The sequence below is a fragment of the Chinchilla lanigera genome, unplaced genomic scaffold (genome assembly GCF_000276665.1).
Source record: "Chinchilla lanigera isolate Chin_1 unplaced genomic scaffold, ChiLan1.0 scaffold00156, whole genome shotgun sequence".
Lineage (NCBI taxonomy): Eukaryota > Metazoa > Chordata > Mammalia > Rodentia > Chinchillidae > Chinchilla > Chinchilla lanigera.
The window spans coordinates 1,064,424-1,081,458 of NW_004955557.1; the positions used below are offsets into that span (position 1 = coordinate 1,064,424).

At 35.4% G+C, this 17,035-nt stretch overlaps 1 protein-coding gene across 6 annotated transcripts in view; it reads right to left on the bottom strand.

Moving 5' to 3' along the window:
- Atrx (alpha thalassemia/mental retardation syndrome X-linked) overlaps nt 1-17,035 on the bottom strand; it is a 305,334-nt gene that overhangs the window by 117,056 nt on the left and 171,243 nt on the right. For all 6 annotated transcript variants that reach the window (XM_005412622.2, XM_013508825.1, XM_013508824.1 and 3 more), the window contains 2 exons: nt 14,055-14,201; nt 13,719-13,896 (listed from right to left, as the gene is read on the bottom strand). In XM_005412622.2, coding sequence (XP_005412679.1) covers nt 13,719-13,896; nt 14,055-14,201 — 325 coding nt within the window. The remainder of the gene's footprint in view (nt 1-13,718; nt 13,897-14,054; nt 14,202-17,035) is intronic.

Consider the following 17,035-nt stretch of genomic DNA (forward strand, 5'->3'; position numbering starts at 1 on the left):
GATACCAATAGGTAAAATAACAACCATTGATAATGTCCTAACACTTTGTCTGTAATTCAGTGAATCCCCCTATTGCTATATTGTCCTTCTTTTACTCTTTAAAATAAAAAAAAAAAAAAAATTTACATCCCTGATCCATCTTGATTTTAGCCCAGTGCATGGTGAAACATATGGATCTAGTTTCAATCTTTGGTATGTAGCGAGCCAGTTTTTCTAGCACCATTTAGCAAAGATACCATCTTTCTTCCAATGAAAGTATTTGATTCCTTTGTCAGAGATAAGGTCGCTGAGTATGTGTGGAGTTGTTTCTGCATCTTCTAAGATGTTCCACTGATCCTTGGGTCTGTTTTTTTTCTCCATATCATGGTGGATTTCTGGGTTTTTGTTTGTTTATTTTTGGGGTTCGTTTTTTGAGATAGGGTGTCAAGTTGACCTTGAACTCATTATGTAATCTAGGTTCCCCTTGAACTCTTGGTGATCTTCCTGCTGCAGGCTCTCATGTGCTGGGATTACAGGCATGCACCACTATGCCCTGCATCATACTGTTTTTATCCCAGTAGTTTTGTAGTATAATTTCAAATCAGGAATTGTGATGCCCCCTGCTTTGCCTTTCTTGCTCAGAATTGTTTTGGCTATTCTAGGTCTCTTCTGGTTCCAAATGAATTTTAAGATGTTTTCTTTAATTGTGTGAGGTATGTTGTGAATAGTTTGATCTGGATTGCATTACATCTGTATAACAATTTTGGGAGTAAGGCCATTTTGAGTATATTGGTCCTTCCTGCCCAAGAAAAAGGAACGTTTTTTCATTTTCTGACACTTTCTACAATCTCCTTTTTCAGAGTACTGTAGTTTTCAATGTAAAGGTCTTTTATTTTCTCTGATAGATTGATTCCTAGATATTTCATTTTTGTGTTTACTACTGTAAAATGTGTTTTTTCCCTAATTTCTCTCACAGTGAGTTTGCTGTTTGTGTGCAGAATGGTTACTGGTTTTTGAGCATTGACTTTGTATCCAACTACTCAACTGAATTCAGTTATTAAATCTAGAAGTCTTTTGGTGGAATTTTTGGGGTCTTCTATTAGAGTATGATATCACCTGCAAATAACGATACTTTAAATTCTTCCCTTCCTTTCTTTCTCTTGTCTAGTTGCTCTGTCTAATGTTTCCAAAACTAGACTGAATAAGAGTGGTGGCAGTGCACATACATCCCTGTCTTGTGCCTGATTTTCGAGTGAAAGCTCCTAGAAAAACAAGAGCAACCCAAGCCCAAACCTCATACAAGGGAGGGAATTATACAGGTCAAAGCAAAAATTGATGTCATGGAGACTAAGAAAATACAAGAAATTAACAAATGGAAGAGTTGATTCTGTGGAGAAGGACATTCTTTGATTAGAATGCATTGAGGACACAATGATTTGTTTGTTAGAGTTTCTTAAGATAAGGCTTTATTATACAGCCTGGCTTAACCTTGAGTTTAGGATCTTCCTGTCTCAGCCTCCTGAATGCTGGGATTGTATGCATGTTTTGGATCTCAGTGGGGGAAGGGTAATCCTTTAACTATCCTTGCTAAAACATTTGGTATCCATCCATTTGTATGAGCTATGCCCTTGGTTCTCGCTCAACAAAAGGTGACCGAAATTGGTATTCTTGGCTGTAGACCTAGAGGCTGTACGCTCCCTGATCCCAGACTTTTGCCTCTCTTGTTTTTCTTGTCTCTTTTTACTTTTCCTATTGATCCACGGGCACCTCGTCCTTGGGACCGGTTCACCCTGGTGAGATAGGGATGAGTAGTCCCACAGGTTCTTGGAAAGATTAAGTAAAATTGACAAATACTTAGCCAACCCTATCAAAAAAAGGAAAGAAAAGACTCAAATCCATGCAAGGAGGAATGAAAAGGGTGAAATCAAGTCCAGAAGATCATCAATACCTACAATTCTACTAAGATGGAAAACAGAGAAGAAATGGACAGCTTCCTAGATATCTATGAATTACCAAAGCTAAATCAAGAAGATATAAAAATTCTAAGTAAATCAATATAAATCAATGCAACTGAAGATACAATTAAAACCTTACTGACAAAGAAAAGTCCAGGCCCTGACAGAGTCACTGCTGAATTCTATAACAAATTTAGAGAAGATCAAATGCCACTACTTCTCAAACTCTTTAGTGAAATTAAAAGAGAAGTAGTCTTCTCAAATTCATTCTTGGAAGCAAGCATTACCCTGATACCAAAACCAGAGAAGGATCAAACCAGAAAAGTGAACAAAAATCCTCAATAAGATACTGGCAAACAGAATGCAGCATATAATCTAGAGATTACACACCACAAACAAGAATGAGTGTTATATTTTCTAACAGCAAAATTTTTTTAAAGAATATTAACATTTAATCCAGGTATAGTGGCATACACCATGTAGTCTCAACTATTCCAGAGGCTGAGTCAGGATGAGTGCTGGAATCCAGGAGTTCAAGGCCAGATAATGAAAACACATCACACAAACACAAAAAATTTAATGACTGAAACGGGTACATTTCAATCGTCTAGAAAATATATTTTCAGGAAAATTTCATTCCCAAATAGTGATATACAAATGAAGTACTAGGACTTGAAAGTACCTACACTTGGAAAACATTTTATAGAAAATATAAGGAGAATGGTAGCCATGAAGATTTGCATAGTAGAAGAAAAGGGATTTAGAGAAAGGCTTTAAGAAAACATCAGTCAACAACAAATAGTGGTGGGGGTGTGGGCAAAAAGGAACCCTTCTCCACTCTTGGTGGGATTATAGACTGGTGCCACAACTGTGGAAACCACAGTAGTTGAATGATTCATGAAAATCTCTAAGTGGGAGATCCCTCAAAAAACTAGGACTAGAGGTTCCATTGGACCCAGCCATTCCCCTCCTGGGTATCTTTCATTTTTTTATTTTTATTTTTTGTTTTTTTTCTGTTTTTTTTTTCTGGTACCAGGAATCGAACTCATGATGTCGTGCTTACCAGGCAGGTGCTGTGCCGCTGAGCTAAATCCTCAGCCCCCCTCCTGGGTATCTTTCCAAAAGAATTAGAGGCATCATATCATCGTGACATACGCACACCTATGTTTATAGCAGCACAATTTGTTATAACCAAATCTTGGAAACACAAGTAAGTGCCTATCAACTGGTAAATGCATAAAGATGTGGTTTTTTTAATACAATGGAGTACTACTCAGCCATAAAGAAGGATACACTCAAGACATTTCTAGGTCAATGGATGTAGCTTAAGTCCATACTCTTAAATGTCTGAATACATTGTTTCTCCGGTGTGAGAAACAGGAAGTATATATAAGGACCAAAATATATTCTGAAATAGGAAGAAAATATTCAAATGGGGAGGGGAACAAGAGAGGGGAGAAGCAAAGAAGAGAAAAGTAAAACAAAAAATGAGAAAAGAAGGAAAACATGGAAACAAAGCCTTGCATATTTGGGGGCAAGGAGGAGTTGAAGGGAGGGTAGGGGTATGGGGAAGAAAAACCAAGTTTTCTGGTTTGATCCTTCTCTGGTTTTGGTATCAGGGTAATGCTTGCTTCCAAATTTTCTATGATGAATTTAATCATTATGCATATCTAAAATGTCCCAATGAAATCTAATTTTAAAAAAGAAAATTTCTTCTGATTATACAAATTGCATGACTGTGATGATTATACCTAAAATGCACCAACAAACTTAATTAAAAAGACTAAATATAAATAAATTTAGTTGTAAAAAATTGACTTATGAATTTTATTATGTTCTTTCTTAGCTCAGCACCTAAGATGCTTTTACCTTCTACTCATTCATAAACATAATCGTATTTTCTCTACTCCTAGCATTCCTTTGTATGTCAATTTTGCCTGGGTATGTGTTAAACTATGCATCTGATTTCTCCTGTTCATTTATATTAGGGTTTTGTAAAAGGTATTGGCAAAGTGTATTTAAAAAAATTATTGTTTAAAATTCAAGCCTGATTGAAAGAACCCATTAAGATGGCTAAATGTACAAAGAAAATTTATTAATATTTTATAAAATTACATATTGCTTAGATCAAACAGAAATTTGAATGCTGTACAGATACATAAATGTGCTCACTTGCACACACACTCACTCTCAGATTATATGCTCTGAGCCTAGCAACCTTAAAACATCCTTCCAAAATCACTAATGTGAATTAGAAAACTCTACCAGATCAATTAAAATATATTAAGTAGGAAAATATATTTGCAAAATAACTAGTAGGTTAGAGAACAAAAGCCATATAACAGTATTATGACATAGTATTATATTTAAATATAGAAATTTTCCATGTGTTACATTGCCACCTATTGGTGGATTTTTAAAAAGTAATAAAACATTAAGAAGAAAAGCTGATAAAATATTTGGAACTGTCCAGCTAGCCTGTCCCAAATCCTTGAGCCAGTGAAAGTATGAAAGATAACAAAATAATTGTTGTCAGTTTAAACTAAAAAGACTTGCAATGACTGTTACACAGCAATAAACAACCAGAGAAGGTGAGTTCAAAGATGAACACTACTATCTAATAATTTCAGGCAGCACTAAATAATTCCCATTCTAAAATGTACTCCCAATTTTCCAGGTTTCTGACTTAATAGGCTACCCTTCCCAGTTTATGACCTAATCTCATCCTTGAAAGTCTGATAACTGATACTGCTTATCCGGCTCTATTTTGTTTCAATCCTGCACTACATAACACCAAAAACCAGGTCTTCAAATACCCAGCTGTAATTTATATGATTCTTCACTACCACCAATATGCCTCTAAATCAGAGAAAACAAATGAGGGAAAAATAAAAACATATACTGGAAAATTGACCATTATGTTTAACACATCCCTTCTAATGTCTAAGTACTACTCACAATATGACAATTTAGATGTAGAAAGAAAGAAAAATAACATGTAATTTATTCATACCACTAAATCTTAGAATTTACTATGTTTTTTTTCTTTTTTTAGAACTTACTATGTTTTAATATATCCTTCCTAACATGTTATACATGGTGAATGCTATAAGATTCTTGTTGCAGTGCAGATAGTTTTTGAAATACAGGTATGCCACACCACGCTACTTCTAATTTTTCTATATACTATACTAATGAAAAATGGGGTGGGCAGAGGGAGGGAGGGGCGGGGCAGGGTGGGGCAGGGCAGGGCAGGGCAGGGCAGGAAAAGTAATACAAGTTTTTCAATGAACTTGCAGTAAAATCTAATGGGAAGACCAAAGCTAATGTTAAGTCCAAACAAGGATAATGAAGGTATTTAAACAAAATAGAACAAACCAAATGTAGAAGTTAACCTGTTAACAGACATCTATTATAAACCACACCTAACATTATAATTAATGCAAAGAGAGTAAAGCTTTCCAAAGTCAAGAATAACAACCATTTTTTCCAACAAATATTTAGTAAAATGTTGGACACCTACTTTATACCACACACAAAAATTCACCCAAAATCTGAGACACAAATTTTGATCTAAAACTATGAAACATTTAAAATAAAACATAGATGCCAGTGACCATCAAATAAACAGTGGACTTTTTGAAATGCATTAAATAAACTATTAACAAAAGAAGAAACAGATAAAAGTTCAATACAATTTTTACATAAAAAGATCATTTATAAAGGAAGTAAAAAGACAACTCACAGACTAGGAGGAAACACATGCAAATTATATATCCACACAGTATAACGCTATATAAAAAACTTTTATAAAATCAGTTTATTAATTCACTACAAAATAGGAAAAGGACTTTGAACAGAAATTTCTCCAAAAAAGAATAAACAGACCAATAAACACATGAAAAGATGTTAAACATATTTAGTCATAATGAAAGTAAAAATCAAAACCACAATGAGATACTTCTTCATATCCACCAGAGTAGATATGATAAAAGAAATGTGTTGGCCAAAGTCTGGAGAAATTTAAAACTTTATACACTACTGGTAAGATGATCAAATTAAAAACAGCCACAGTGAAAAACTGGCAGCCCAGGGATACAGCTCAGAGGCACAAGCGCCTGCCTGGCAAGCACAAGGTCCTGAGTTAGATTCCCAGTACCAAAAAAAGAAAACTGGCATTTCCTCAAAAGGTTAAATGTGAAGTTACCATGTAATCCAACAGTTCCATACATAGGAACATACCACAAACAAGCAAACATATATGCACAAATAAATACTTATCTATGAAAATTCACAGCAAACAGCTTTATTCACAATAGCCCAAATGTAGAAACAACCTAAATGTTCATTGAATGATGAACAAATAAACATGTGATTACCATATGTGTTACTCCAGCCCATTTACTGAGTAACTCGAACAAGTACTAGCTTGGAGTGGGGCCCAGAACAAGGTAAGGTGCTACAAAAGGTCCAGGCTATTGTGCAGGTTGTTCGACTACCGGGGCTATATGAGTCAGCAGATCAAATGGTAGTTCAGGTGTCAATGGAAGATGGGGATGCTGTTTGGAGTCTCTGGCAGGCCCCCATAGGTGAATCACAGACTAAGACTTTAGAATTTTGGAGCAGGGATCTCCCATCATCTACAGACAACAGCTCTCCCTTTGCAAAACACCTGTCTGCCATTAGGCCTTCATGGAAAATAAATGCTTGAGGCATCAAGTTAACATGGGACCTGAGATGGCCATCATGACCTCAGTATTATGTGATTCAGTAAGTCATGAAGTTGGACATGCACAGCAACAGTCCATCATTAAATGCAAGTGGTATTATATGTGATCAAGCCTGACAAGGTCTGGAAGGCACAAGTAAGTTACACGAAGAAGTCATCCAAATGCCCAGGGTTCCTAGTCATGCTATATCATCTTCTGTTTCCCAGCATGCACTTATGGCCTCATGGGGTGAACCACATGATCAGCTGAGAGATGAAGAGAAGAACAGGATCTGGTTTAAAGATAGTTTTATACATTATGCAGGCATCATCTGAAAATGGAAAGTTGCACCACTGCAGCCCTATTTCAGGCCATCCCTGAAGGATATTGGTGAAAGGAAGTCTTTTTTTTAAAAAATAAGTTTATTGATACATTCAGGGAATTTGTAACTGTATACATGATATATTTTGATTCCTTTCTTTCCCAATCCTGCCTCCTCCCTTCAACCAATCTCCCCCTCCCTATTTATAAAGCTTTTGTTTCCATTTTATCCTTTTTTTTTTGTTTTGGGGGACTTTTTTTTGGCCTTTTCCATTCCTTCTTTCCCCTCTTCTTTCCCCTACCCTAATTTCCCATTCCTTTTGAACACTTTCTTTACATTTCACAGTATATATTGCGCATTTTGGTTCTCATTTACTTTTTCAGTTTCTCATACCAGGGAGACAATTCAATGTTTACACATGTGAGTTTCAATTTATTTCACTTAAGAGTATGGTCTTAAGTTGACCATTTACCTAGAAATGCCTCAAATTTATCCTTCTTTATGACAAAGTGGTATATATATCACATATTCTTTATCCATTCCTCAGTTGATGGGGGCATTTGGGTTGTTTCCAAGGTTTAGCTATTATAAAGTATGCTGTTATAAACATGGGTGCACATACATCACTGGGATGTTTTTAATTCTTCTGGGAAGATCCCCAGAAGGGGAATAGCTGGGTCAAATGGGACCTCTAATTCTAGTTTTCTGAGGAATCTTCATACTCACTGAAACTTTCTGAAATAACAGAAGTTAAAAAAAAAAAAAAAAAGGAAAAGGCTATAGAAAAAAATAAATCTTTCAGGTACAGAAAAAAAATGATGAAAATGAAAGATATTAGAGTAGACACAGATTTTTAAAAATAGAGCTTAGGAAAATGATGGAAACCATAAATGCCCAATGTAGGAAAGAACCAGAATCCATGAGACTGATCCAAACAAAAATCGAAGAGATTAAAACCTCCATTAAAAGTATATGCAACAGATTGAATGAAGGCAAGGATAGAATAGGAGGTCTAGAAGAGAGGATTGCAGCTAGCAACCATAAAAAGAAAGGTATCTTAAAAATAGCAAAAGACCATGAAAAAAATCAATCCAACAGCTGTAAAATGAAACAAAGCACAACGTAAGATTGATTTGTGTCAATGATAAAGGTGAAGACAGTGCATGTGCCATAAAAAAAACTCTTCACAGAAATAATGGCAGAAAACTTGCCAAACATGGATAAAGAATTTGACATACAAATAAATGATGCACATAGAACTCCAAACAGCCATGACCAAAATAAATCTACACCAAGGCACATGACCATCAAGGTTCCAGAAATTCAGGAAATCTTCATAGTGGGCAGAATTCCAGGCATTGCACCTGGTAGTATATTTTGCCTGGAGGAAAAAATGGCCAGATGTGCTACTATATACTGATTAATGGGCTTCAGCCACTGTTCTGGCTAGATTGTCAGGGACTTGGAAGGAACATTACTGGAAAATTGGTGACAAGCAAATTTTTGGAAGAGGTATGACCTCCCCATATGGGCCAATGATGTAGACATATTTGTTTCCCATGTAAATGCATACTAAAAAGTGACCTAAGAGGATTTTATGATCAAGTGGATAGGATGACCTGTTCTGTGGATAGTAGGCAATCTTTTCCCTCAGCCACCTCTGTCAATGCCCAATGGATTCATAAACAAACTGGACATGGTAGGAGGAATGGATATTATTTATGCATGGGCTGAGAAAAATGGACTCCCACTCACCAAGGCTGATCTGGCTACAGCCATTGCTGAATGCCCAATACGCCAGCAAAGAGACTAACAGTGAAACCCTGGTATGGCATCATTCCCAAGGTAATCACCCTGTGACCTGGTGGTGGATTGATTATATTGGACTGCTTCCATGATGGAAAGGACAGCGCTTTGTCCTTACTGGCATAGACATTTTAGATATGAATTTTCCTTCCCTGCATGTAATTCTTCTACCAAAATTAGCCTGTGTAGACTTACACAATGCCTATGTACCATCATGGTATTCTACATAGCATTGTCTCTGACCAAGGAACACATTTTACAGCAAAGAAGTGAGGCAATGGGCTCATACTCACACAGTTCACTAGTCTTATTGTATTCCTCACCACCCAGAAGTAAATGAATTGACAGAAAGGTGGAATGGCCCTTTGAAGATACAGTTACAGTATAGGTGAGGTGGCAATAACCTTGCAGGGCTGGGCAAGGTGCTTCAAAAGGCTGTACAACCTTTCAATCAGCATCTACTACACAGTACCGTGTCTCTAACAGCCAGGCTTCACAGATCCAAAACTCAAAAGGTAGAAGTGAGAAACGTACCACTCATCATTACCCCTAGTCAGCAAACTAGTAAAAGTTTTGCTTCCTATTCCTACAACCTTATGCTCTGCTGGCCTAGAAATGTTAGTTGGGTGGGTGGGGGTGGGGGTGTACCATTAAGCACAACAGTGATTCCATTGAATTGGAAGCTAAAGTTTCCCCTTGGTCATTTTGGGCTCCTCATGCCTAAGATTAAACAAGGTAAAAAGGACTTACAGTATTCGCAGGGGAGGACTGATCCAGATTATCAAGGGGAAATTCGACTATAAAAGGAAGACTATACGTGGAGTGCAGGAGATCTCTTAAGGTACCCAATAGTATTATCTTGCCATTATTAAGATCAATGTGAAACTACTGCAACAACCTAATCCAGGCAGGATGAAAAGTAGCTCAGAACCTTCACAAATGAAGGTATGTGTTGTTCCACCAGGAAAAGCAGACAGACTTTATGAGGTACTTCCTGAAGGCCAAGAGAATACAAAATGGGTAGTAGAAGAAGGTAGTTATAAATACAAGCTATCACTACATGACCAGATATAGAAACAAGGATTGTACAGTTTCTCTATTTTGCTAATATGCTTGTACATATGTACACATATATTGAGCAGGCATCTCTATTTTCTTCCTTTGTAACATAATGCCAACACACTTAATGGTTCTTCAGTATTGCTAAACCTATACTGATTCATAATGTTTAAATTACACAATGCTAGGAGTAAGCATCACCAAAATAAGACTTTGCCTTGTATTCTGGAGAGGGAATTACTGTGTTTCCATTTGTACACAGGACATTTGTACCATGCTTGGCATAATTGTGAATTTGCTATTGTACCTGGAGACTAAGTATGAATTAAGGAAATATATCTGCTTGTCTAGGTGACAAGAGGTAAATTATGACACTTAATTGTGGTGTCAACTTGAAGCTTTTAGCCAGGATGTAACAGATGTAATAAAAAGGGAAAGAAGAAAGAAGTCTTGCTTTTGCTTCCTGCCTTTGAATGTCTATCTCTAGGTTCCCAGCAAGTTCCTTTGGCTTACTAATGTGGACTTGTACACGTCTTTGCAGTGAGCTCTAGGCCTTCCACTTTCCACTGGATCCTCCCACTTTCCAGCATGCAGGTGGCGCTTTTGCATTTTTATACATTTGACTCTTCAGGTGGCCACTGTAAGCCTACCTTGGTAATACTTTATACATCATATATTTTATATTAAATCTGTTCTTCCTCTGAAACTCAAACTGATACACTATACATACAATGAAATATTATTGGTGAGTGCAAAGGGACAAAATATACTGATACATTCTACAACTGAGTTCAGTGCTGGAAAAATCAAGCTAATTGAAAGAAGAGATATACCAATATTCTATCTTTAGATACAGAAAGCAGATTAGTGCTTACCAGGGAATGGGTTAAAAGGCATACGGGAGTAACTACTAAAAGGTACAGGGTTTCTTCTCAAGGTGATAGAAATGCACTGGAATTCAGTGGAATAGTTGTGATGGTTACACAGGACTGTGAACATACTAAATGCCATTGAATTGCATGCCCTACTCACATGGTTAATTCTGTGTTATATGTATTTTTCCACAATAGAACAACTCAAATCATTACACTGTATATAAGAAAATGCAGATTAATATTCAGATTAGCACAATGAATGGTAAGTGCTTAGAATGATTCATTAAGCAATTACACAGGGTTTTTTTTTGGAAAAAAAAAGACTATAATAAAAAAGTTATAAATTGGTTTGCTTCTTCATTCATCAAAACCCAATGAACTTCACTTCACAAGGAATAAACTTTAAAATATGTAAGCAATTAACATAAAAGGAATAGACTTATACAACTTCGGAAAACGATGTTTTATGGAAATTATAAAAGTATAGGCAGAAAAGAATCATAAACACTGTATTCTAGTTAGTAAATTTGTTTGTCACAATAGCATAAATGAACAATTTTCAAACTGCCTTACATATAGTAGGCTGAACAAATAAGTCCAAAGACAGAAAATGGTGGAACTAAAATTTTCACTGGTAGAAAGGCAAGATAGTGAATAACTAAAAAGAAGGATAAAATGAACCTTGGGTACCACATTGAAGTTAAAGGTAACATTATGAATGTTTGTAACATATACATGCACATATAGACACATGAATTAGAATACATGCATACATCATCATATAGCTCTGTCCACTGAGAGGTCCTAGAAGCAATGACATTTGTCACAACAAACATACACAGTGCCTACATCTTGCAAATGATGTTTTTCAATAAAAGGGTCCATGGTGCCTTGGGGGAAATGACAGATTCTGAACATGGGACAATATAACATGGACCTGAAGGATCTTATTGTACCAGAAAGTAATGAACTGCTTAAGAACAAAAAGCATAAGAGGTACATCAAAGGGATATAGAAATTAACTTAAGAAAATTTCCAAAGGCCAAAGTGAAACGATCTGAACAAAAAAAGAACCTTAGTTTATAGGCCAACACATAAAAAAATTAGTTCATATTGACACAAATCAATGATAGCATAATATCACCATTAATGAAAACAAACAGGGTACTTTGAAAACTCTGGTATATTCACTTAAAAAATTATAACCTCAGTTTAAACACAAGAAAAATAAAAAAACTCAGATTAGGGAATATTCTACAGGATACCTGGACAAGGAGTTCTCAAGACGGATAAGACAGTAATAAACAAAGACTGAAAAATTATCTCAAAAGGTCATCATATGGATGATCAAGACAGTAAGGACATGTGATGGCTAAATGTAATGTGGTACCCTGGATGGAAAAACTGGTTTCCAATTTAGTTAATGATGACACGCCAATAATGTGCCAATTTCCTAGAAAATCAATCATGGCAATGTAAGATAATAACAATAGGGGTACAGGGGACATGCTTTATAGGAATTATCTATGCTGTCATTTCAACTTTCCTAATAAAAAATTATTACAAATTAAAGATTTTCTTGAATGTCACTACAAGACAAATATTAAACTTCATGTAAAGAGCTGTAATTTCTTTATTACTCATTTTCTCACAGGCAAAAAAAAAAAACCACCTTAAATACCTGAAATAGCTGTTTTAAATGGTTGCTAAATCTGCTGAAATTATATCATTCATTATGAATCCTCCAACAATAAATCAAACACAGAATTTTTAGACACCCACTTTGACTATGGGAAAAAAGATAAATTTCTTATCAGGCCTTAAATTTACAGTTACAAAATTCAAACATGATACAGTGGTGCCTTGGTTCACAAACAAAATTGTCTCCATGATTCTAGTCACAAAAACCAAAATGGTTAAGACCTGATAAATTTCCTCATAAGATCAACAATGAACCTAACCACTGAATTTGATTTGGTTCTCGTCCAATTCAGTTTGTGATGAGAACTGTGGAAAAAATTTAGTTTGTTAACCAAGTTACCACTGTAATTATATCATTCTCCAAAAATAGGCAAACAGCTGGATTCTAAAGACTACTATTAGTTTTGTTGTTACTGTCGTTGTTGAGGAGGGTGTTAGGACAGGGTCTCACTAGGTACTTCAGGCTGGCCTTGAACCTCCTGAGTGCTGTGATTACACAAGACTGCTAAGATGACTATTACCTTTGAAAATGACAAGTACCCAGATTTTCTTGACAGACATAAAATCTATATTCTCTTGAAGTAATACAGTAGAGGACAGTAACATCTGTAAAGAAGTTATGCACATAATTTAAAAACTTAAGATTTAAAAACTTGGTTTTACTTGGCATATAATACAACTGGTTACTTTTCTAAGTACTCAAAAACAATCGAGCAAGGCACAGTAGTACACAGCTATAATTCCAACATTCAGGAGGCTGAGGCAAGAGGATTGCCTTGAGTTTGAGGCCAACCTGAACTACATAGTGAGACCATCCCAAAAAGCAAACAAAGATCAAATATTTGGCCCTCACATTAGATTATACTTAATAAGGATTGACAGTATTGGAAATATTAACCTTCCATAGTGATTATCCTTTAAAAGAAATGTGCAAACCTCAATTCTTTTGAATTCTGGAAAGAGGTATAACTGCTTTGAGAATATGTATAGAGTTCATAATCACCTAATGTTGACACAGCTGTAAGAGTATTTTACTGTGACATGAAGTAGCTGATGTATTTTTGTCTGAGGTCTCCTATGAAAACTCTAAACACTCCCGACTTAATAAATAAATTCTGAACAAATAGCAACATGAAGGGGTATTCTATCTTAATGAAAAAATAACCAATATTAAGAATCAAAATGACAAAATCTTAAGTATAAATGAATCAAAACCAGTACTTAGTAGTTGCTCAATTAATATTTGCTATATATAAAATATAAACACATTTTTCCACTTGTTTCTTTGAATCTGTATTTGTAAAGAATTTACCTGGATCAACTAAAGCTTTATTAAATATTTCTTTAAGTTTTCGACTCTTCACATTCCTTCCTTGAGCAAGATTTCGATACATCTCATACCCTATGATCATAACACCACCATCTTCTTGCCACCTCTGCAGCATGTAGCTTCTCTCTTGAGGACGTTTCACAGTTGCTAGTTCGGAGACCTTTTATGGGAAAATAAGGATTTTTAAAAGTTGCTATTAAAAATGTACAAATATTACATAATGCTACCAAAGTACACATCATTAGTAATTAATTTTTCTTTTACTATATGAATTTCATGCAATTATTTTGACAATAGAAAATACTTAAAATATTATACCTCAAGCTTCTCATCATCTCTTAATCCCTCTTGCCACTTCTCAAATTCATTCATCCAATTCAAAGCAGTATTAAGAGGACAAACCACTAAAGCAGTACTGAAGTCCAATTTGTCACACAAAAGAACTGTATGAAGAAAACTTACCACCTATAAGAAAACAAATTAAGTTGCCACTTACATTTAAATATCCACAAAAACGTTAGTAATTCAACCAAAACTGATGTACCATGACAAACTATCCCTCAAATTCAACGGAGAAATAAAATATTTCCACAACAAAGAACAATTGAAGAACTTCATGAGTGCCAAGCCAGCATTACAAAGAGCACTAAAAGATATTTTAGACAGAGAAAAATCTGACTGCAATTTCAAGAACAACAGTAGAAAGGAAACATCAAGAAGAGCAAGCAAGTAAACAGGTAGAAAAAGTAGGACACCAAATAACATCACAATGATAAATCAGCACATATCGGTGAAAACTATAAAACTAAATGGCCTCAATTCGCCAGTCAAAAGAAACAGACTGGCAGAGTGGATTAAAAAACAAAATCCAATGATAGGCTGTATACAGGAAACACATTTCACTGAAAAGGAAACCCACAGACTAAAGGTCAAAGGATGGAAAACAATCCTTCATGCAACAGGAACCCAGAAAACAGCAGGGGTAGCTATTCTGTTTGCAGACAATGTAAACTTCAAACCGACAACAATCAAAAGAGATAAAGAAGGTCACTACATACTAGTCAGGGAAACACTGAAAGAGGATGAGATAACAATCATAAACATCTATGCACCAAATATCGGAGCTCGAAATTATACAAGACAAATCTTAACAGGCATGAAAACCCATATAATTAATAACATCATTGTAACAGGGGACCTCAACACCCCTTTGACACAAAGAGATAGGTCAACTGGACAAAAAATCAGCAAGGAAAAAACAGATCTGAACCAAAGCTGCCAACAAATGGACTTAGTAAATGTATACAGAGTGTTCCACCCCACAACATCAGAATACACATTTTTCTCAGCTGTACATGGATCTTTCTCTAAAATAGACCACTTTTTAGCCCATAGAGCATACCTTCTGAAATGCAAAAGAACTGAAATTATCCCGTGCATATTATCTGACGACAGAGCCATGAAATTGGAAATTAATGACAAAAGGAACTCCAAAAACTCGATAAACACTTGGAAATTAAACAACAACCTCCTGAACAACCAATGGGTTGCAGAAGAAATTAAAGAGGAAATTAAAAAAATACCTACAAACAAATGAAATGTAAATACAACTTAACGGAATCTGTGGGATGCAATGAAAGCAGTCCTCAGAGGTAAATCTATAGCAGTGAATGCACACATAAGAAAAACAGAAAGAAAGCAAATAAATAGCCTAATGCTGCATCTTAAACTTTTAGAAAAAGAAGAACAAGTCAGGCCCAAAGCCCAAAGAAGGGAGGAGATTATAAAGATTAGGGTAGAAATTAATGCAATTGAGATGAAGAAAACCCTACAAAAAATAAAAGAATCAAAGAGTTGGTTCTTTGAAAGAATAAAAAAAATTGATAAAGCCCTAGCCAACTTTATCAAAAAAAGGAAGGAAAGAACTCAGATTCATGCAATAAGGAATGAAAAGGATGAAATTACTACAGATTCCACAGAAATTCAGAAGATCATTAATACCTACTTTGAAAATTTTTACTCCCATAAGATACAAAGCTCAGAAGAAATGGAGAGATTCCCAGATATGAACAAATTACCAAGGTTGAGTCAAGATGATATAAAATTCCTGAACAACCCAATATCAATTTATGAGATTGAAAACATGATTAAAAACCTACCGACAAAGAAATGCCCAGGCCCTGATAGATTCACAGCAGAACTTTACAAGAAATTCAGACAAGATTTAATACCAACCCTCCTCAAACTCTTCAATGAAATTGAAAAGGAAGCAATTCTCCCTAACTCATTTCTGGAGGTAAGCATCATACTGATACCAAAACCAGAGAAAGACAAAACCAAGAAAGAGAACTACAGACCAATCTCCCTAATGAATATAGATGCAAAGATACTCAATGAAATACTAGCAAATAGAATGCAGCAAATTATCAAGAAAATCATACATCACGACCAAGTCAGATTCATTCCAGGAATGCAGGGTTGGTTCAATATTTGCAAATCTATAAATGTTATATGCCATATCAATGGAGCCAAAGACAAAAACCACATGATCATCTCAACAGATGCAGAGAAAGCTTTCGACAAGGTCCAACACGCATTCATGATAAAAACTCTACAGAAAATAGGAATAGATGGCCTCTACCTTAACCTGATCAAAGCCATCTATGACAATCCAACAGCCACCATTATTCTAAATGGACAAATACTGAAAGCTTTTACTTTAAAATCGGGAACAAGACAAGGATGTCCGCTGTCACCACTCCTGTTCAATATAGTTCTGGAACCACTAGCCAGAGCAATAAGACAGGAGAGAGAAATAAAAGGAATAAGGACAGGAAAGGAAGAAGTAAAACTATCACTATTTGCAGATGACATGATACTTCACATTGAAGACCCCAAAAACTCCTCAAGAAGACTTCTTAAATTAATCAACAAATTCAGCAGTGTAGCTGGATACAAAGTCAACACCCAGAAATCAATAGCATTCCTATATGTAATTCAAGCAGTCTTACAACTTAATGATTTTGTTTTGCTTTAGACTATAAATCAAGTAACAGATCATCATTTCCAAACCAAGCAAAAAAAAAAAAGAAATAAAATAGTAAAATGAGAAAGTTGAACCCTACAATGTACAAGTTCCTTCCAACTCTAAAGCTCCATGTCTGTATGATCAATATGAATATTATGAATGAGATCTTATTAAACCAAAACATTCTCCATAGAATATCCCAAAAGCCTCTCAAAAAATACCACTGTACATTTAAAACACAATTCTGCAATACTATTCTTTTCCATTTTAA